The following is a 22,826-nucleotide window of genomic DNA, read 5'->3' on the forward strand; positions in this document are numbered from 1 at the left end:
AGCACTCAACTTCCAGCGGAGTGAGCCCTACAAGGTCCTGGTTCTGAACCAGAGAGTGTGTGTTGCTAAATGGGAACCCTCCAGCCTGGCAGGTCCAAGGGGCGTGTGTGTGTGTGTGTGTGTGTGCGTTCCCACGTACCGGCACACTTGTGCATGCACACCTGGGTGTATGTACCAGTTACTCTCTCCTCCTCCCACACAGGACCTTGGTGGGTAGCACTGGAAATGTCCACAGGATCAGAGGAAATTAGCAAAGTCGCTTCTATTCCTCAGGTAAGAGCCAGAGTGGGGGCCATCCGTGAGTAAAGGGGGCCCCCAAGGAACCAGGCTTAGCCAAGACGTTCCCGCGCCTGTAACTCCAGGGCAAAAGCTTAATTAGATGAGTAGCTAGCAGAGTGGCAATGTTAAGCAGAGTCAGAACTCTTCTGGGTCACGCATGTCAGCTGTGTTGGGGCCTCACGGCACGGGTGGACCGCAGCCACAGGCAGTGGACCAAACCGGGCTTAAGGGGAGGCTGAGAGACTGAGCTCTCTGCGTCTCTGCCTCGGATCAAAGGCTGTCACCCTCTCCTGGGCTGGGACTAAAGTTTCCCCAGCCGGAACACGGGAGAGGGGTCACTGTCCCTCTGTCCAGCCTCGGGGCGCTAGCTGCACCCACCCGGGGACTGTGCGACCCCACCAGCCTCACATTCACTAGGGCTCTTACCGAGCAAGGCTGGGTGGGCGAGGATAACTCAGCTCTCCAGGCAAGAATGAGACCTCGGTGCGAATTTTAAAAGCCAAGTCAAGGACACAGGGCCCTGGGGCATGTATCTGGCTTTCTGCGAACAAACAGCCCCTCCCTCTCTGCTTCTCCCCCCAGCCTCTAACAAGGCAAAGCCCCCGGGGGTGGAGCTGCGTGGCCCCCAGGGCTCACTGTGATCTGAGAAAGGCCGGGAGGACGCCTCCCAGCCAGGCTCCAGCTGACACTGCCTCCCCGTGCCCTGCTGGCCCAGAAGCTCACCTCCCAACCTCTTGCTGGCTCTAGGCCACTCACCCGAGGAATGGGGAGAGCAGGATGTTGCCCCTCTAAAAAACCTCTGCCCTGGCCTCTTCTTGGTCTCCCTTATTCCGCCCCACACCTCCTTTCCGACTCAGCGCTCCTGCTCCAAAAAGGCTGGGGGCCCTCCGTGCCGGTGTCCTCCCTCCCCCCAGAGCCTCTCTCCGTGGAGTGTCGAGGGAGGGAAAGGCGGCTGAGCCCAGCCCAGAGAGGAGGCGTGCGCAAGGGCACGTGCCTCGGGGAGGGCCTGCCTGCCGTGTGTCCCTGCCTGGGGGGGTTGCTCACGGTGGCCAAGCGCCCAGTGGGGTCCTGGCAGCACCCCCGGGCACCCCGGGCAGCGGGCCTAGTGCTTGCAGGTGTATACCAGCTCCTCCCGCACGCACTGCTGGCACTCCACGTAGCAACACCACTGCACCTGGCAGTGGCAGGAGAAGGCCACCAGGCGGCTCTGGGTGTCGTAGCCCCGCCCGCAGCACAGGCTGCTGCAGCTGGCCTCCCGTGAACACACCCGGCCCGCCGTTCCCGGCGAGTACTTGCTGGGCCGGCAGAAACTGGGCGAGTCTTCCATGTAGACCAGGTCCCCGGGCCGCGGGGCCAGGCCCTTGGTGGGGCTGCCCGGCCGGGCGGGGACCCACAGCTGCAGGCGGCCCAAGGCCTCGTTGGTGGCGCTGGACACCTTGACGGCGGAGTCATAGCGCAGCTTGAGCGCCTGGCCCGTCTCTCGGAAGGGGGAGAGCTGCTTCCAGCAGGTGCGCACCGCACAGGAGCCCGACACGCCGTGGCACTTACACGTGGTCCTGAGGCCACTCTTCACGGCCTGCCAGGGGAGACAGAGTGCAGGTGTGGCCGGGGGCCCGGAGCCCACGGCGACAGCCTGCCCCCAGAGCGTAGACCCCGGCAGGGACGTGGCAGCAGGACAGACAAGAGACAGTGGAAGGGGGCAAATAGGACCCGAGCTAACCCACGTGCCACCTTCGTGCAAACTAACTCAAGGCCACCCTTCCGCTGGGCCACTGTGCTTTGGGGAGAGCAGTGCGGGCCAGATCTCAGCCCCTGCTCCTTCCCTTGGCCCAGAGTCCTTGTGGCCTACACAGCTTGCACGACTGAATGCGGCACACCTACACAGAGTCAGCAGTGAGGACACAGAAGTCAGTGTCCTAAAGAACTGGAAGCCGGGCCTCTCTCAGCCTCTGACCCCGATAGACTCAGAAACTTTTTACCCTCCGGCCTCCCACTACTGTGTGCCTCTGCTAAGCCCCTTCCCTTCTCTGGGCCTCCTCCGTCTTTCCATCTGTAGAATGGAGGACATGGGGGTGTTGCACCAGATCAAAGTTTTCAAACTACATTGGCTTCTAGGACGCCCAGGAAGGCCTGTCCCGGGAATGGAGACCCTTCTCCAAACCTGTTTTGGCCTCAACAGGGCCCAGTCCCAAGCCTGGCTCCCACCTCCAGCCTAGCCCACAATGGTGCCCAGGACCCTTCCCTCCTTCCTGGCACCCGGTAAGGGCCTGCTGGTGGAAGGAATGGGGCTCCCACGGGGACAGCTGCGTGTGTGCTGAGGGGCCTGCTGCAGACCTGGCCACCTGCACGAGCACCCGGGCTGTGGCTGGGGCAGGGGCAGGGCTCTGGCTCCAGGAAACGTGCTCACCTTGATGCCCACGTGGGTGTTGTGAGCATCCGCCCGGGCCCGCAGGTCTTTGCTTCCTCTCTTGGGCCCCAGGAAGTTGCTCAGGAACTTGGTGCTGTACTTGAGGTTGTCACCGCACACGCCCCACTGCCAGGCCTGCCGGCTCTCCAGGCCTGGAGAGTCATCACAGGTGCAGCGTTCCATGCGGCCAGCGCTGCAGGCCCGGGCCAGGGTGTGGGTGAGGGCAGCCGAGGACACTGCGTACAGGAAGGCCGTCTCCTTGAAACCTGGGCCAGGTACCCGGGGCACCCCGGAGGGAGGAGGAGAGTGGGCTCAGAGGCTGCCCTTCGCCCTCTGAGGGCAGAAGAGGATGGTGGGGGTGCCGTGATGAGCCCAAGGAGGGTCGTGTGGACCTGAGGACATGGCTTGGGGCAGCCTCCTGACACCTGTCCCTTAGGCACCAGCTGCAGGCTGCCCTTTCTATAGAACTTTCAGATTCACTATGGAGTATATGCCCGATTCCCAGGGCAGCAGACAGCGCTTATTGCCTCTAGATGAGGACATGAAGATGCAAAGAGAGGTGACTTGGGCACCTGGTGAGGGGCAGAGCTGAGGCCAAACCACTAACCTTGACTCCGAGTCAAGGTGTGGGCAAACTGGACCAACCCATTTCTGATGCCCCTGATCCCCTGGGTGTTGTGGGCGTCAGGATGCCGCTTAAACGTCACTCTCTGCTACCTACTTATGCAGCAGACCCACTGAGAAGTGACTTGGGGTCTCCTGCTTGACTTGTTCAGGGCTGATCATCCCAACCCCTGCCAGGAACATCACTACTCCCATAGTCTCGCTGGAGCGTGGCCCAAACCCAGCCACCTTCCACCTGCACTCCAGGGTCCCTGGGTGCTGGTAACCTTGGTGGGGAACTAGCATCAGCTCCATCCCGGGCCCTCCCCAGCCGTGGAGAGCAGCTGGCCTAGAAGGGGGCTGACTCCTCCTATAGACCATCACTTCCTTCTTCTAAATGGTCCTTACTACTTGGCGACAAAGTCACACGCCACCGACCTCCTTCCCCCTGGGGCTGTATGCTCTCGGAGGCCAACAGGGTGGGTTCAGCTCTGTGCTTCCAGCATCCAGCCCAGTGGCCGGCTCACTGCAAGCCTCACCAGATGCTTAGTGAATGAGGTGTGGAGGGACGCAGGGAGGGGGGAAGAAGGTGGGGTGCGAATGGAAGGAGATGAGGGAATGAGGGACCGATAGACCCGTGGATGCGATGAGCGAAGTCACGGGTGAATGAAGGAACACGTGAATTTGGCCCTTCTCAGGTTATTTGGCCCACTGTTAACCTGCCCTCCATCCTTACATGTTTGCGTGTGTGTGAGTCTGCGCGCACGTGCAGGAGGCTGAGGGAGGGGACTGGGGGACCACCCGTCTCATCTGTGGACTCCTCCTCCATCCAGGAATAGGCTGTGCCTCCTATGCTCCCGGGTCCCCCTTGCTCCTCTACTCGCCCCAAACCGAGGGAAAAGGCAGGGCCTCGTTAACCCCCGAGTCTTCTCCTGGGGACTATGCTAGGTTCACGAGGGCAGCATGGCCGGGGGTGGGGGGCAGGAAGGCGGGCCTCCTCCCAGCCATCCTCCTCCCCAGCCATCCTCCTCCCCAGCAGTCCTCCCCCACCAGCCGTTCCCCCCCTCCCCGCCCCGCCTCAGCCCTCCTCCCTACCTCTCTTGAGCAGGCCCATCCTCCCCTCCAGGCTGCAGTTCCAGCGCTCGTGTCGGAACTGGAACTGGCACTCGAGCAGGCTGAGGTGGGCAGCGTCCTGCAGGGTCTCGGCCAGGCCGGGCTCCCTCCGGCAGAGCTGCTTCTGCCGCCGGGACAGCTTCAGCAGGTCGCACTGCTTCAGGTGGGCCCCACCCTGTGCGGGGGCCTCGGCGGTGCCCAGCCCTGGGAAGGGCGTCAGGACCTCCCGCCCAGTCAGGCTAGGGGGAGCGAGAGAGGGAGACAGTGACCTTTGGGGGTCCTGATGGGAGAAGGCGGTAGGGAGGACAGGGGACAAGCAAGGGGTTAGGAGGTTCTCTCAGGGGGCTTCATTTGTTCCCTGCTGGGTGGCGGGCCAGCCCCATGCACTTATGAGCCCATCTTTAGAGTAGGAAATCCAAGTGCTTGGAATAAGATCTCGTGCCCAAGTTTTCTAGATGCCAACGTCTCTGTTCTTCTTAGCCATTCCATTTCCCAAACGTGCCCAATCATAAAACTCATCTGGGTGCTTATTAAAAATATAGATGCCCACGATCCACATTCGGCAATCCCGATCCTATTGGTCTGGAGGGCAGCCTTGGGATCTGTATTCACCATGTACCTTGTGCAAAATGTCCCTGGTTAGGGACATTTGGGAAATACTGCATATAGTACTGGCTGCCGCCTGGAGGGGAGAGCCACGTTTCTCGGAGGGGGCAGGCAGACGTAGGGAGATGCTGGGCAAACATTCCGCAATTTCCCTGATATCCTTCTCTCCCTCAGGTTATATAATACGGCTCCCCAGGTAATCCTGTGCCCGCCCAACCTGTTTCCACAATTCCCAGCTAGATCTTCAACCTTCTGACCACTCAGTGCCTGTTACAAAGAGATGCGTAGGGAGTACCTGGATGGAAGGAAAGAAGGAAGGAAGGACAGACGGACAGATGAACTGACAGATGAATGGGTGAATTTCCATCACGCCATCCCCTCCAGACTTCCTGTTCTACTATATCTGAAGTCCGCAGATTTTGAAGTCAGGCTGCCACTTCCTAGCCCTGTCACCTTGAAGCCTTGGTTTTTCTTCTCTGGGAAGTGGAAGGAGGGATCCTTTCCCCCTCCTGGAGCTGCTGGGAGGATTATACAGAAAGTACCAAACACGGTGGCTGGGACACACGGGTCCACCTTTCCGCTGGCTGGAGTATGTCAAAATTCTTTCCTCTCGAAACATGCTTTATTCTTTAATCTGGGCAGATCGTCCCTTTGTCCAGGTAAGGAAACAAGATTTTATGGAGAGGCAGGGACTGGCCTGAGCCATAACACAGATGAGCAGCAAGGGAGGAACTACTATTAGAGCTCACCTTCCCTCTCCCCAGCAGCCCTCTGAGATGATTTTCCTCTTTCCTGTCCTGTCCCCTGCTGGCCCTCAGCATGGGTAGAATACCCGCCGTTCCAGGAGAGGCCCACTCCCCCTGGAGCTGAGGACACAGTTCTCCTGTTTGGAGCCACCTGACCCAGCCTGGACATCTGGCTGGATGCCACACTGCCCCAGGGAGAGTATGGGCTCTGGCCAGGCCCCAGGTGCCCCCAGAAAATGCCCATAGATTCTAAATCCATCAGATGCAGCCAACCCAGTGTGGAGCCTATCTCCGAAACCTCTGAGCAGAGACAGATGCTATCAGGCTCCTCCTGGCCCAGCCTGGCCCTAGGCTCCCCTGCTAGACAGGGTGAGGGCTGGGACCTGTTAATCATTAATCTGGGGGCAAATGGGTAAATTTCCGGTCCACCAGGTCTACACCCAAGCCCCTCCCTGCAGCCTGGCAGGAAACCCTTAGAGCCTGACCCTTGGCAGGCAGGTCCAGATGTCAGCTCTCGCCGAGGAGGCCCCACCCTGCCTGGCTTCCAGTAGGAAGGGCGCAAAGGGAATGGGAGCCAGTGAGTCCCGCAAATGTTCTCCTCCCCACAGCAGGTGCTGGTGTGAGGGAAAACTCTGCTCACGCCCGTCCTGCGTTTCAGAAATTGGGACCTCCCTCATAGCAGCTGGTGGACAGTTGAGAGGACAGGCAGGGAGTGATGGGAATTGGGACCAATGGGGCTGCGTATCCTTCCAGGTCTGTCTCAGATGCTATCCCAAGAATAATAGCTATGATTATTATATCATTAGAGCTACATCTTATACTTTCTGTGATATAATTCAGATCATCTCTATCAGTTTTTGAGTCCTTATTACTAAGACCTTTAAATTGCAGATACCAGCTGAGTTGGCTGCCCACTGGTTGTTCCTGTCTACCTGGTTACCCTGTGGCTGACCATTTTAAACCACGTGACCTGCTGCTCTGACCTCATGATTGGACCAACGAGGATCACATGACTCAAACTGGGCCAATCAGTTCTTTCTCTGGGAATTTGGAATTTGAATTAAGTTGCACATACAGTTGGTTTCTCTTTCTTTCTTTCTTTGGGTGATTGGGCCTGTCACTCAGGAGATAAAAAGAAGAACCTGGTCCAGAGAGAGAGTGAAACAATGAACCAAACACATGGAGAGAAGCAGAGATGAGAGTGGGAGGGAGAATTTGGGGAGCTTTTCAGCCCCAGCCCCAGAGTCTTCCTGTGGGCAGCTGTGTTCTTGCCCTCGACACTCCCGTCTCTAGTACAGTGTTAAGACTTGGAGTGGTTGTCTAACAAAGGGTGCTCTCACTGATCATGACCTTGGGACAGCAGTGAAGGACCAGCATGCCCCATCCTGAACCTGGCAGCCAGGCTCAACAAATACCCTCTCTCCCAGCCATTCGCCCCTATTTTTTTTAATTTCGTGTAATAGACCCTGTGATTGATGGCCCCAGAAAAAGTCCAGTATAAAGTCGGTTAATTTTATTAGCAGTAATGACACTTAGTAGCGATTAATGGTCAGGAAAGGCAGCCAACCGCATAGAGGCCTCGGGCCACACTGGGCCCTGGTCTGCCCAGGGCTGCTCTCAGAGACTTCCCTGGGACTGCCTGGGGAGCCCCCTCAGGGCCTGCGAAGACAGCTGGGGGATCTTCCAGGACCCAGTTTCCTTTTTCTTGATTTCCTATGTTGTGGACGGGATCAAATTTCCTTTGAGGAAATAGTGCCATGATATCAAATTTAGAAAACCCCTTATTCCCTCAAATGGTGTTAGTCAGCTTTAACCTCCACAGACCCCTCCTGTAGTATCTGCCAGAGAAACCTTCTTCCCGGACCTCAGAAGAATTCTAGCCATCGTGGGTTCCCGTCCATTTCAGGGTCCATGGGCCTGATTCCCCTCCCCTTGAAGAAACCACATTCCCTGGCACCCCAGGCCTGAGAACCCCACCCCCCCCCAGCCTCTCTGCAAAATCTTAATTGCCCACATGTCAGTTGGGCCCCGTGGGGGTAAGATGTACACCTGGAAAAGATCGAGTGAGCTTCATCAGTCGTACAAATCCAGACAAAATTTGGAGTTTTCGTAAAGACACAGCCCTGTGGTCAGGTCAGACGCTCTCCACCAAACAAGTAGCCAGGGTTCTGAGTTCAGGAGCAGAGAATGAACAGTCTGTGAAGTTTCTAGCTGCTCTTCTGGGCTGTGGGACAAGAGTTCCTCCAGGGTTCTGCCTGACTCAAGGGCTCCTGGGCCATCTGGGTTCATGCCACCCCCCATCAGGCTCTATTTGCTTCGGCCCAGCCGGTCTCCCCCATTTCTGCTTCCAGCCGGGCTTCCCCAAACTGACTTCCAGACCCTCTTTTCCTTTACAAAAGCAACAATCGCATGTGACCAGCTCCATTCTCCTCCCTTCTTTGCCTCCAGCCTGTGAGCCTCTCCTCTCTGCACCCTCAGCCCAAGGCCTTAGTTTAATAATAAGACCAGAAGTCCTCACCCCTACATAGCAAGACGTCTCTGGCTTTGACTCCAGCCCCGGCTGTTCCCTGGGCCACCTTATCTCCTCCCAGGGTGGGAAAAATCAAGGCTGCCCCTCGGGACTTCACCTCACATACACCCCTACCCCCAGATCTCCTCTGCCCGCTCCTGGCTCTTCCTGCCCATCCACAGTTTGGGCTGAAGTTGCCCCACCTGGGATAACCCTGAAGGAAGGAAAAGAAGGTTCTCCCAGGATCTGGAGCAGGTGTCCCAGGAGGCTGCTTTGGTTTACCTTCAACAGGACCCCAGTCATCACCAAGCCCCAGAGAGAAAAATGGAGCTCACCTTGGACTCATCACCCACCACCTGCTGGAGTAGGGGACCCAAGGGCCTCAGGCCCCCAGAGCTGTTCTGGCTTGGGTGGTCTGGTCCCAGGTCTGCCCTCACTCATTGGTGACGTTGGGAACGTCAACTCTCCTGCTGAACTCATTCCATCTAACAAGTACATCCTGGCTAGTGGGAGAGCATGATGGGACCAGACTGCCCGGGTTCAAATCCCGCTTCCGCTTCTTACTAGCCAAAGCACCTCGGGCACCTTGGACAAAGCACTGCTCTGTGCCTCACCTATAAAATGCAGGTCACCACAGCACCTACCTCGCAGGACTATCTGGAGGATTAAATGAGTCAGCACTTGCACGGGGCTTAGAACAGTGCCTGACACATAGTAAGCTCCAGAGAAGTGTCCTTCCCCAGCACTCACTATGTGCCAGGTGCCATGTTGGCCTCAAGGATGCACTCCTGCCCCTGAGTTTTTGGTCTAGAAGGAACTTGGTTGGACTCAGCAGTACTCCAGATTCTCCAAGGCCCCAAGAAGCAGAAGAGAGGCTGAGGTGAGAACCTGACCTCGGCCTACCCCATCCTACCTGTAGTAAGAGTCCTGGGGGGTGGGGAGGAGGCAGGAGGAAGGTGCCCGGAGCACTCCTGGCTGGTCGGGGTGGGGGTGGGGGACCAGGCAGGTGTAGTGCATTTCCCATCACTTGGGGGCGCCTCAGGCGCTCTTCTCCCCCCACCCCCTCTTGTTTCTGCTTGAGAAGGTCTGGTGGTTCCAGAGGAGGTCACCACCAGGATGTGGGTGAGTGAGTGGGTGGGTGGTGTAGGACAAGGCTGGTGGTTCCCAGGGCACCAGGTAATGCCAGCCTGTCTAGACCCTTAGCTGGAGGGGCCAGGAGCTGTGCCTGGCACCAGGGACCATGCCAACTGTGGGCAGCTGCCTGGGAACCAGGAAAGCCTTGCCCTGCCTGGAGCATTGGCCTTAGACCTGGAAAAAACCCATTAGATGCTCCCGATAAGAGGCTTCCGCTGCATGACCATTTGCATGCTAAGTGCTCCTTTGTGCTTTCATCTCAAACATCTCAGTGCACCTCACAGCCCTCACTAAATCCCCCTACACATCCACCCAGCCCACCCCCTCCCAGGGCTCTCCACCACCCATCTCTTCCCAGCAGGGAGAGTTGCCGAGGGCCATGCCTGGCCCTGGAAGAGAGAGCATTTGGCTCTTCTGCAGAGGGGGGTACCCTCAACACCCACTCCAAGCTTCTCTCCCCCCTTTCCGTCATGCCGAGGAGCCCCCAGCGTACGATGGTGAGGAGCGCACATTCCCTCCATCCTTCAGACTCCTTTCTCCTCTCCTGGATTCCGTGTCAACCTCATGCCTCCTCCAAGACCACGTCCTTAATGAGCAGCGTGGACGAGTCGCCAGTTGTCATATCCTACCTCTACTCCTTTTTTTTTTTAAGATGATTTATTTATTTCTGTATTTGAGAGATGGAGAGAACGAGCAGGGCCAAGGGCACAGGGAGAGGAGGGGAGAAGCAGGCTCCCCCAAAGCAGGGAACCTGACGTGGGGCTCGATCCCAGGACTCTGGGATCACGACCTGAACTGAAGGCAGATGCTTAACCAACTGAGCCACCCAGGTGCCTGCCCCCCACTCCTCCAAGCTCCAGCCCCCTTCACTCACCCCTTCACTTAAATATAAATATCGACGACTTTATTGAGGGTCAGCTTCAGGCCAGGTCTACCCATGGAAGACTGAAAGACACAAAAGACCACTCACTACTTCCCTGTCACTGGTCCCCCTCAGCCCCTCCTGGCTCTAACCCCCTTTTCCTCCCCAGCTCCTAAGTTCAGGACTCCATGAACCTAGCTTGAGGACCGAATCTGGGCACCACCTCCCCCCTAGAGCTCATTCCCAGAGCCTCATGCCCCGCCCAGCACAGCCCTGGCTTGGAGAGAAAAGAGCCTGCCCAGCTGTGGGCTTTGTCTCTCCCAGAACAGCTCCACTTCCTGTCTGCAGCCGCTGAGGATGGCATCTCGGCAGACGTGTGCTCACAGCTAAGTGGGCAGCAAGCAGCCCGTTCAGCAAGCACGCTTTGCATCTCAACAGTCTCGGTATTTTGAGCTTGGCTGGTGCAACATCTGCAGAGGAAATGTTTCCCCCTCCTCCTTCCTGTCTCTTTCCCTCTCCACTCAAGCTCAGGCAGAAGCCGGAGAGGGGAAGCCTTCATCCCCAGCACGCATGGATCGGGTGGCACAGTGGCCACCGAGGGTCCCCATGTGCAGGGGGGCTCCCTCATCTCTAGAGGCCTGAGATTAGGAATATCTCCCCCAGCTCCCTGGCTGGGTCCCAATGCACACCACTTGAAGCATTATATTTTAAGGCTGGAGAAGCCCTTTAAGATCACCCAGGCCAGAGGTTTTTGCCCTGATAGCTCCTGAGAGGTATTCCAGAGGTTTCTGGGGGCAAGCGGGAGGGCAAGGGGTTTGCCAAGGGTTCAGGTCTCTGCTTTGACCTGTCTGGTGTCCTGGGAGTTCATGTAATATGTATTGCCTAAGGTGACCCACTGAGTTAGTGGCAGGACAGGGATGGGATTCCTGATTGTTTCTGTCAAGCGTGGTGGGTTCTGCTTTCAGTTTCACTGCAACACTTTAGGGAGGTAAAATCAGCACCACCACAGCAAAGGTCTAGGACGCAAGAACACAAGACGGGTAGGTATGAAAGGAAGACAATCTGGTCAGGACTCCTCTGGGCTCCTGGGCAGCTAAAGGGAGAGAAGTATGCTTTGTTTAAAAGACTGCTTTTTCCCGGTCTAAAACTCAGCTTCTTTTTGGCTAAAAATTAGAAATAAAGCTTAAAGAAGTTACCTGCTTATTCATACTAAAGTGTGAGAGTCTGATACAATATTAGTGCCTGAGAAACTACTTTGCTAGATAGAAGGAAGATCATAGGAGAGGATCTAGGATCATGAAGAAACTGAAGAGGAAGGGGAAGCTTAGAGCAAGGATGGGGTGGGTAGAGAAAAGAGGGGCTGGAAACCTTAAGACAAGTCTCCCCAGCTTCTTGGGTTCACAAGCCCAGCCCTGACCCAGGGGAGGAGTAGTTTAAGGGATACAGAGTGGGGACTGCAGGAAAGGCAAGTAGTCCCTAAGAATGTCTCTTCTTGTGGTGGCCAACACTCCCAACCTTGAAACCCTGGCTCCTAGGCTGGGTAACTTCGGCCAAGTTATTGAACCGTATGTAGTATGTTGACCAACTAGCCAGCTGGGCAGGCTCTGGAGTGGTCACCCTCTTCCCCACCAGTGGGCAGGCAGGCTCAGGCTAAGCTGGGGGCCCTGGAAGAGCCAGGTCCCTGGGCAACGCCCTGTGTGTGATCCTTGTGTGATGAGGGTAGTTCACTGTTGGTGGCTGCTCGGGGTAGAGATGTCCCAAGGTGCCTGGTCCATTTGTCCTCCTCCAGGGCCCAGGGGTGGTCCACACTGCCACACCTCTCCTCTCAGCTCCAAGGACAGCAGGAGCTTCCCAACCTGGCGAAGGAGCCACGTCCTGAATGTGCCTAGGGAACACCTGAGTGGTCAGGACGGCCCTCAGGGATGAAGCTCTAAGGGGCTTCCTTGGGAATAGAGCAGCCCACCCCCCCAACACCACAGCAGGACCAGGACATCTTTCCACCTTGGAATGTCCTGCTCTCAGAGCCAGGCACGGCTGTAGCAGAGGGTCCATCCCCTCGGGCCGTCGTTTTTTTTTTTTCTTTTTCTTTGCATTCTCTCACTTTTTCAGATATAACATCCTTAGCTCTGTGTGGTTGACACTCTTTTCTTCCTCCTCCGAGCTGCACAGACTCTCCAAGTAGCCTGTAAGCCCCTAGCAGAGGTCCTGGTTTCTCTTACCCTGAGGTCTGCTGTCCCTAGCTCAGATTCTCCACCCCAAGCACGTACTCCTCAGATACCTGCTGGCTGCGTAAATCCCTCAGATGTCCACCCCCAAGAGGAGAGTATAGCTCTAGGCTGACCCTCAGCCTCCCCCAGGCCCATTTCCACACCCGGGCCTCCCTGCTCTCTCACTCCCAAGCTGCAGGGGCCACCCAGCCCCCAAACCCCCAACCTTCGCAAGTTCGGCCCTGCTGGCTCTGGGGGGCGTGGCTCTGGAGGGATCGGCCTGAAGCCACGCCCGCCCGGGCCTTTGACTCTGATCACTGGCGCGTGCTCTCCCCAGGGCCTGATCGCGGCTCTCAGTCAGATCCTGACTCTGCCGGCCGCAGGCTCAGCCCCTATGGGGACTGGGAGAGCCAGGTCTGTTCCCTCCGGACCTCAGTTCCTTGGGACAAGCAATGCCAGGCAACTGAAGCCTCCCTTTGATACCCAGTGAGGACCCGACAAGAACTTGGCCCAAAAGTCTTCCTATAAACCTCAGCTTGCACAACCTCTAGTAGTGACACGTGCTGAAAATTTATCCCAGGTTCACAGACCCTCCTTCACAATTCCATCTCTAGGAAGCTCGACCCCTAAAGATTTTTATGCCGTTATGGCGAATTCCTACGGCAGCAAGTCCTGACCTGAACCCAAATGAGAATAGTTTATGGTCTCACCGTTTATCCCCACATGTAGATATTTTCCTGCAAAAATAATAAAGTGTCTGATTATGGGGTGCTGCCCTAGACATGGTATACGCATTATATTACCCTTCTAAAATTCAAAAATCCCTGAATTCTGACATGATCTGGCATTAAAGCGAATGTAACTATCAAGAAAGCAGACCTTCTCTGCTCTTGCCCTAAAACCAGTCTCTTTAGAATTTCGAGGACTCTGGGGGTGCCTGGCTGGCTCAGTGGGTAAAGCATGTGACTCTTGATCTCCAGGTAGTGTGTTCAAGCCCCACGTTGGGTGTAGTGCTTATTTAAAAAAAAAAAGAAAAGAAAAAATTCCAGGACTCTGAACATGGTGGTTTAAACCTATTCTTGCTCTTTGAGACTCTCCACCCCTTCCCTTTGGTCTTCATCTCCCCAGGGAGGGGGCTTGAGGCAGCCATCCTACCCCCCAATTCATCCTGGCTGCCACGAGTAAGCAGGAGATGGAAGAGCAAATATGATGGGGCAGAGGGAGATTCTGGGGGAGAGGAAGGGCCCACGAGAGGGAGAGGGGCTGCCCATCCAGACATTCACTGTGGACCATGAAGCAGTGTTAGCGACTGCGGGGGGTTCAGCCAACAACAAGGCCCCAAGACCCTTGCCTAAAGGGAGCTATGCATGAATCGAAGACATCAGCACATGAAAAGAATGGGTAGCAAAGCAAGAGTTTAAGACCAGCAGTGCAAGAGTTGGCTAGGTCATATGCCAGGGGAAGGATGTGGGTGACAGAGGGGAGGGTTCAAGGGTCAGAGCTGCCCCCAGGGGTGGGGCACAGAGGCAGCAGGAGGCAGGAATGATGACAAGGTTGGCTCTGGATGCTGACAGGCCAGAATTCAAACTTCAGTGTTGCCAACCACTAGCTGGGTGACTTTGAGCAAGGCACTGGGCCTCTCTGAGCTTTTCCCCCACTCACCTGTATAAAGAAAATTCTACCAGCACCTACCGCCTGGGATGTCACAATGGATTAATGAGATCATGCACATAAAATGCTGAGCATGAAAAGGATTTGAATTATACAGTGACGGGGGCAAAAATGAAGAGAGAAAGAAACATAGGGCATCGAAGATGCTCCTAACTTGGGAGGCTCTAAGACCAGATCACTAGATTTCTTGAACTCTTTATACATGGATAGCATGTCAGCAGTTTATACGCACTTATTTAACTACAACAACCCTACAGGATTAGCCCATTTTAATAGATGAGAAAACTGAGGTTGGAGCAGTTAACCAACTTGGGGCGCCTGGTGGCTCAGTTGTTTCAGCCGCTGCCTTCGGCTCAGGTCATGATCCCAGAGCCTGGGATCGAGTCCCACAATGGGCTCCCTGTTCAGCAAGGAGTCTGCTTCTCCCTCTCTCTCTGCTGCTCCCCCTGCTCATGCTCTCTCTCTCAAATAAATAAATAAAATCTTTAAAAAAAAAAAAAAAGAACAGTTAACTGATTTGCCTTGAGTCACATTAATAAGTGGTTGGATGGAAGATCTGAACTCAATCTATGTGACTCCAAGTCCAGTGCTCCTTACACTGTAGCAGGGCCTCAGGCTGCCTCTCTCCCTGCTTACGGTGATGCTAGGGTGGGGTCATCCTCAGAGCACCTGGCCCACCTCCTCCTGAGCCCAACTTCTACCTGAGCACATAATCCTGAAGGCACCTGGACCTCTCTGGCTTACAGGATTCCAGCCCCGGAGTCCCCCTGCTTGCCTGCCCTCCTTAGCCTTAGAAAATCCATCACTCTCCATGAGGAGGCTGATTTGACCCTGAGCCCAACTACAGAGCCCAACTCCTCCTCGGGGGTGGGGGTTACAGCTCAGCCAGGGACAAGCCGGCCTAAATTCCTTCCCCAAACACAATGATTCTTATCAGTGATGTTTGGCTTTCAATCCACCACCCCAAAGCAGTAAAATTTCTTTTACCCTTTCCTCCCTCCAACGCTGTTTTTGTCGGGACCCAATCAATTTCTAAAAAAAAAAAAAATGTATTTAAGTGAAATCAATACCATCCAAATGCAAAAACCACTTAGGAATGTTTCTCAATATGTGTACAGCCTATATGCTGAAAATTACAAAGCATTGCTGAAAGAAATTTTAAAAGCCCTAAATAAAGAAGATATGCCTGTTTATAAAGTAGATTCAATATTGTTGGAATGTCGAGCTTCTAATAAACTGACTTACAGATTCAATGCAGTCCCAAACAAAACCCCAGCAGACTTTCCTATAGATATTGATAAGCTGATTCTAAAATTTATGTGGAAATATAAAGGGCCTAGACTAGCCAAAAGAACCTTTTAAAAAGATTTATTTATTTATTTATTTATCTTAGAGAGGGAGATGGGGGGGGGGGAGGGCAGAGGCAGAGAAAGAGGGGGAAAGAGAGTTTTCCTGCTGAGCATGGAGTCCAGTGCAGGACTCTATCCCAGGACCCTGAGATCATGGCCTCAGCTGAAATCAAGAGTCACATGATTAACCAACTGAGCCACCAGGGGGGTCCCAAAACAATTTTGAAAGAATAAAAGAGAGAGAGAGAGCGTACTTAGAGTTCTTGGTTTCAAGCCTACTATAGCTACTATAATCCAGACTATATGGTATTGGTAGAAGGATAAACATATAGGTAACTGGAACATAATAAAGAGTCCAGAAATAGAATCTCAAATGTTGATTCAATTAATTTGCAACAAAAATGGCAACAGAGAAAGGACCATCTTTTCAGCAAATGGTGCTGGAACAAGTGGATGTCCACATGGAAAACAATAAACTTTGACCCTGACCTTACAAATTCACATAAATTAACTCAAAAGGAACAAATAGACCTAAGTGCAAAAGCTAAAACTATAAAGTTTCTGGAAGAAAACATAAGAGGAAATCTTTACAACCTCTGAGTAGACTGAGATTTCTTGGGTAGGACACAAAAAAGCATAAACCATACAAGAAGTTGTAAACTGTACTTCATCAAAATTTAAAACTTCTGTTCTTCATAAGATTCCAATAAGAAAATTAAAAGGCAAAGGGTGCCTGGGTGGCCCAGTTTTCAAGTGTCTGCCTTTGGCTCGGGTCATGATCCCAGGGTCCTGGGATCGAGCCCCATATTGGGCTCTCTGCTCGGTGGGAAGCCTGCTTCTCCCTCTCCCACTACCCCTGCTTGTGTTTCCTCTCTTGCTGTGTCTCCCTCTGTCAAATAAATAGACAATTAATTTAAAGAAAAGAAAATTAAAAGGCAAGCCAAATATACGGATGAAATATTGCCAATATTTTCTGACAAAGGACCTGGATCCAAAATATACAAAGAACACTTACAACTCAATAAGAAGAAGAACCCGATGAAAAAAGATATTCAGATGACTAACATGCAGGTGCAAAAATGTTCAACACATGGAGTGCCTGTGTGGTAAAAAGTCAGTTAAAAGTCCTGGTTTTGGCTCAGGTCCTGATCTCGGGATCATGAGATGGATAGAACCCTGCATCAGGCTCTGCACTCAGCACACCATCTGCTTGAGATTCTCTCTCTCTCTGCCCCCCCGATCATGCTCTCTCTTTCTTCTCTCTCTCAAACAAATAAATAAATCTTTTTAAAAAGTGTTCAATTTTAGAACACTTTATTTGTGTGAAAATGCAAATTAAGTGTGTGTGTGAAAATTCAAATTCATTAGTGTGAAAATGCAAATTAAGACCACAATGCGATATCAATATATGTCATTCATTAGTGTGAAATGCAAATTAAGACCACAATGAGATATCAATATATATCCACTAAAACGGCTGAAAATTATAACCACCAGTCACTGACAAGAGTACGGAGTAATTGGAACTCTCAGACAGCATTGCGTAAAATGGTACAATCACTTTGGAATACTATTTGACTGTTTCTTATGAAGTTAAACATACCATATGCTGCAACAGTCAGGTCCTAGGTATTTATCCAAGAGAAATAAAAACATAAGTCCACTATGTACATGTACACCAATGCTTATATGAAGCTTTATTTGGAAGAGCTCCAGGGGCACCTGGATGGCTCAGTCATTAAGCATCTGCCTTTGGCTCAGGTCATAATCTCAGGGTCCTGGGATCAAGTCCTGCATCAGACTCCCTGCTCAGTGGAGAGCCTGATTCTCCCTCTCCCACTCCCTCTGCTTGTGTTCCCTCTCTCGCTGTGTCCTCTCTTAAATAAATAAAAACATCTTAAAAGAAAAAAAAGGAATAGCTCCAACTGGAAACAATCCAGATGTCTATCAACTGGTAAATGAAGAAACACACTACGGTATGTCCATACAGTGGAATACTACTCAGCAGTAAAAAGGAATGTGCTGCTAATGTATGTCACAACATGGATGAATCTTAAAAACATTATTTTGAGGGGTGCCTGGGTGGCTCAGTGGGTGAAAGCCTCTGCCTTTGGCTCAGGTCATGATCCCAGGTTCCTGGGATCGAGTCCCTCATCGGGCTCTCTGCTCTGTGGGGAGCCTGCTTCCTCCTCTCTCTCTCTCTCTCTCTCTTTCTGTTTCTCTGCCTACTTCTGATCTCCATCAAATACATTTAAAAAATAAAATAAAATAATTTAAAAAATAAAAAAATCTAAAAAGATAACAACATTATTTTGAGCAAAACAATTCAGACACAAAAGGCTATGTACCAGATGATTCCATTAATGCGAACTTCTACAATGGGCCAAACTGATGTATAAGGACAGAAGGCAGAGAAGTGATGATCCGAGGCTGGTTGGGGAGGGCTGACTGCAAAGGAGCACAGGGATCCTTTGGGCTGATGGAAGTGTCCCATGCAGTAATTATGGTGGTGTTTACACAAGGCTATGCATTTGTTAAAAACCGGACTGTGCACTTGGAATGCACGCATTTTACCGCATGTAATATTGATCAGAGAAAACACAGCAGGTTGAGTTTTGCTTTCTTCATGATGATGCCGCCTCCATGTGCCAAGAAGATGGTCAGAGCCCCAGCGACCACCAAAAGTGAGCCCGTACAGGCACCCAGTCAGGCCCCTTTTCATCCATCATTTCAGCGAAGCCTCGCATCAGCCTTTAAGATAGGTATTACCATCACCGAAAGCTCAGCAAGGTTAAGACCTTTGCCTGAAGCCACATAGCTAGCAAGACAAAAGGCCAGGATTTAAACTCAGGTCTAGCTGACTCTGAAGACTGTGCTTTCATAAACTTCTCCATTCCCTCTGTAGAGAGGAAAGGAACCTAACCAGTGCAGAGGTCACACGTTTTAAAAGCATCCCCAGAGTCTATCAGGATTTACAAAGCTGTATCCACAGGAAGGACTTGGGAGTTATCAATCCATCGGGATGACTTAAAGACTGGATCAGGGGACAAGGCCTGTCATGGGCTCTACTTGTCACATAATACAGTGCATGTTCATTTATAAAACACCACACCAGACCTCCCAAGCCATCCAAGCCAGAACATGAGTTGTTGAGCAATCTGAGATTTCCAGGCCAGGATCAGCCTATTAGAATTAGGGAAACTTAGGACCTCCAGGTGCTATAGACCTTGGAGGCAAGTGACCTATACAAGTAACCAAGCAGGGGAGGGGGCCACCCTCTCCCTTGCCCCCCTCCCCCGGCTTTACCCTCTGCAGCTCCTTGTAGCTGCTTCTGCCCTGGATGATCACACAGTATTCGCTCTGCAGACTGTTCCCTGGAGGGCAGAGAGCCCAGACTGGGGGCAGAATCTGGTTTCTGTCCTGCCTCTCCCACTGATTTGCTATGTGGCATAGGGTAAATCTCTGAACGTTTCTGATCCTTGGTTTCCTTTGGGGAACTATTTACCCCATCCTATAGACCTCAAGAATGGCTCTGGGGATCAGAGGAGAGAGGGGCTGTATGATTTGTAAACGGCAATTCTGAATTGGGTCATTTTCAGCAACACCAGAATTCAGCTCTGGGTTGCTGGCTTACTGCAGTTTGGGGATGATGGCTGCTTCATTTTAAAAATGGGACTAATTATACATGATCCACTTGAAACAGGAGGGTGGGCCAGAAATGCTTCGGGGGCATGTCCGACTCTTAGGTCTATGATTCTGTGATTCCAAAGACCCCCAGAATATTGGTCCCACCTGCTCTCCTGGTGTTTGAATTTTCTTTTATCAAATGCCCAAACATTCCATCTTATAATTGGAAATGATACTTGAAGTGCAAATGACCCAGAGAAAGGAGAAACACATTTCCTCCCATTCTCACTATAGTGTGGATGACTGATATCAGATTCCTTCCAGAGAGCAAATTCTAATGGGAAGCTGGAGAATCTGGCCTACCTGAGTCACATTAGGGCTTTCTCAATGAGAACTCAGGCTGAATCCTGTCCATTCTCTGAGACCAAATACATAAGACCCCAAGGCCCCAATTTCAGCTTATTCGCCAAGTATTTGTGTCCCCACCCATGCCCCGGCTCACAAGCCTCAAATTCTACCCCTGTGCACTGCCACAAATTCCTTTCCCTTCCAACCACACCAGCCGGGGTGGTCCAGGCCTTCTGGAGCCCCTCTCTTCTCACTGCATCTGGCCTTGACCCCAACCCCAACCCCAAAACCCAAACAAAGAATTGTGGAAACGAGCTGGTGTCCAAAAGGATGCAGGTGCATTTGTCCTCTTGCTCTCCATCCAGCTCAGAAACCCCTATCAGGGCTGGGATACCAAGCTACTATGCCTCATCTCCTCACTGATAATAATAACTGGCATTAGCTGAGCATTCACTACGTGCTGGATGCTATACTAAGTGGTTTCCATGCACTAACCCATATAGCGTTGATATGAAATTGGCACTACCATCCTCATTTTACAGATGAGAAACTGAGACACAGAGAGGTTAAGTGACTTGGCCAAGAGCAAGGGCTAGCAAGTAGCTGGGTTGGGCATTGTACCCGAAGTCTGTTCCCTAGCCATTATATCCTGCCTGCTGAGGCAGCAGCAGTGCCTCCCAGCCTGAAATCATTGTCAGGCAAACACGTTTGCGCACTGCTCTCCAGGTGGAAACAGAGGCTCAGTTCTATTAAGTTCAGCTCCCTCTTTGTACAAAAGGGTCACTGAGGCCCAGAGGCTGCTCTTCCCCAGTCACCAGCAAGCTGAGCTCAGAGCTAGGGTCTGGGCTGACCTGCCTACAACACCCCCACCCCACCCCCTTATATATCAGGAGAGGCCACTGCTCACAGCCAAGGCACGTTTTCAACCAGGGTCATGACCTGGAAATTAGCCCACAGCCCTTAGTTCTGCCTGTGCGGGGACTTCTCAGATCCTTACTCCCCTCACTGGCAGGTCCTTAAGAACAGTCTCTGGCAGGTCACTGGCTTGATGTGTTTTCTTGCCTTTGCTTTAGTCAGACTGTAAACCTCAGTGAAGATCACAAAAAATGACAAGGTGAAAGTAACAGCCTGTACTTATTTGGAGCAAATGTTAGGTGGAGGTCACGTGAGTGCCTTCGCACCCACGACCCCACCTCCCACCCAGGTCCCTAAGTCAGAGGAGGAGGGTCAGAGAAGGAGGGACAAGTGCCCTGTAACTCAGTGCACTGCGTTCACTCCCTGCTCCTCCCGCTCTCCCCTCCTGGTGTCTCCCCAACTCTGAGCCTCCTTTTCCAATCATGTACCCCTCCTCCCTTCTCACTCTTGGTCATTCCCCCCAGAATTCACCCGACGCCAGGTCTGAGACTTGGCTGGGCTTCCCTAGCGGAAGATTCCCTTCCGCATCTCCAGTTCACACCCCCCACCCGCCCGCAGGTCCGCATTCCCCCGGTATCCACGCGATCCCCGCCCCCCGCCGGGGCAACAGCCCACCCCGCCCAGCAACCCAGCCCGCAGGGTCTCCGTTCCGCAGGGGGAAGGCAGAGGGTGGAGAGAGAGCCCGGGGCGAGGGCTGCGGCTGGACGGAGACCAGGTTATGAGCAGACAGGGCACGGAGTGAGGATCCTGAGAGGGCATCGGAGAGCGGGAGGGACGCCTGGACCGGCAGGGACTGGGCGCGCCGCGCGGATGGGGCCACGGTCTGAGACGTGCCCGGGGTCCGGGAGCTCGCGCCGGGGTCCGAGGCCCGGCGGAGTGGGCGGGATGAGGTCTCGGGCAGGGCGGGGTGGGAAGGGCGGTGGCGAAGAGGACCGAGAGTGGGACACCAGACGGGGCGATCGGTGCCGGAGCCGGGGAAATCAGAGACGGAGCTCGAGACGCGAACTCTGACAGCGAGCCGGGACTGGGGCCCGCCGGGGGCTAAGGTCTGAGTTCGAGGTCCTATCGCGGCCGGGGCCGGCGGAGGGGAAAAGTTGTCCCTGTTCTAGCCGGAGGAGGGGAGGCAGGCTGGCCGGGGACGCGGGCCGGGGGCGCGGCGGGCACTGACCCGAAGTAGGCAGCGGCGGCGGCAGCGGGCAGCGCCAGCAGGCAGAGCGAGGCCAGGGCCAGCGCGGGCGGGGGGCGCATGGTGCCGGCGGCGCGGCGCCCTGTCGCATCTCCTCGCGCCGCTCAGCGCTCGCAGCGCCGCCACCAGCAGCCCGTGGGGCTTTAAAGCCGGGCGGGGCGGAGCGGGGGTGGGGGAGGGAGCGCCGCTGGCGGCTCCCCCCCGGGCGGTGAGCCCCCCGCCCCATTGGCCCTGCCGGCCTCGCCCCGCCCCGTCGCGGGTGGAGCCGCCGCCTAGTGCCCGCCCCCGCCCCGCCCCTCCCCGCCCCGCCCCCGTCTGCGCTTCCCACCCGCCCCAGGTGAGAACTCACCTGAGGCGGCGTCCGCCCGGGGCGCGCCGGCTGAACGTGAAGGTCCCCGGGCCTGGAAATGCGGGAAGGGGGGTCCGAGTTGGAGACCAGGGAGTCTCTGCATCTCCCGGGGGGGTAGAGGGACGCGCAAGATTCTCTCCCCCGAGGTACGCGGGTGGAGGGCGCAGAAAGAGGGAGTCCCCTGGAGTCTTCGGAGAAACCGCATCGTGTCCGCTCTCCTGCGCGGCGGGTGTGGGTCCCTCTGCCCAGTCCTGGGACTCTGAGGTCAGGGCCAGGTCCTAACGCAGAGCCGCTTACTCCCGGAACCGGAGTTCCCACGTCTAATGAATGGCTGGGGGACTCTGCTGTCCAACAAAAGGAATCCTGGAGGGGTATCTCTCAGACCAGAGGAGGGGGAAAGATCCCTCTTTCTAAACGCGAGACTGTCGAGGGCAAGGTGCTCAGCGCGAGCCTCAGTGGGCGTCTTGAAAAAGTTCTGCTGATGTTCACTAAACACAAATCAAGATTCTCGGGGGTGGGGGGGGGCGGTGGCGGCAGGAGGAGCCGGGGTGGGAATGGGAGGGCCAGGGAGGAACCTGCTTTCCGAAGTGTGTGGATGCCAGACCTCTGTCAGACAAGATGGGGATCTCCAGTAGTGGGCCACAAATCTCTGTCTTTCTTGTCCTTTTTAAAAGTTTAACCCCAGTTCCTGCAGCGACAGTGCAGTGATCAAGGCAGTAGATGACACCCGTCTATGAGAGAGACATACTACAAATGACCCAAGCAAGATTTTAAATGTTTTTGAGAGTCTTGAGCACTGGGTCAAATCAAGCAAAACAAAATAGAACTTGCACTGAATGTCAAGATCTGCATGCAAAGTTTCCAAAATTTCAGCCATGCTTGTAGAACATCGGGTGACAGTGACCTTGACTTTGC

General features: G+C 54.0%; 1 protein-coding gene across 1 annotated transcript; it reads right to left on the reverse strand.

Moving 5' to 3' along the window:
• Positions 1-1,381: 1,381 nt before the first annotated feature.
• WNT9B (Wnt family member 9B) lies at positions 1,382-21,630 on the reverse strand (the record flags this gene model as incomplete). Its single annotated transcript, XM_080827437.1, has 4 exons — positions 21,545-21,630; positions 4,385-4,641; positions 2,687-2,952; positions 1,382-1,855 (listed from the first exon to the last, which is right to left on the reverse strand). The coding sequence occupies exons 1-4, from the start codon at positions 21,622-21,624 to the stop codon at positions 1,382-1,384; spliced, it is 1,077 nt and encodes a 358-aa protein (XP_080683563.1). The 5' UTR covers positions 21,625-21,630.
• Positions 21,631-22,826: the final 1,196 nt, after the last annotated feature.

This window comes from Martes martes (genome assembly GCF_963455335.1).
Source record: "Martes martes genome assembly, chromosome: 16".
In the NCBI taxonomy this organism is placed as follows: Eukaryota; Metazoa; Chordata; class Mammalia; order Carnivora; family Mustelidae; genus Martes; species Martes martes.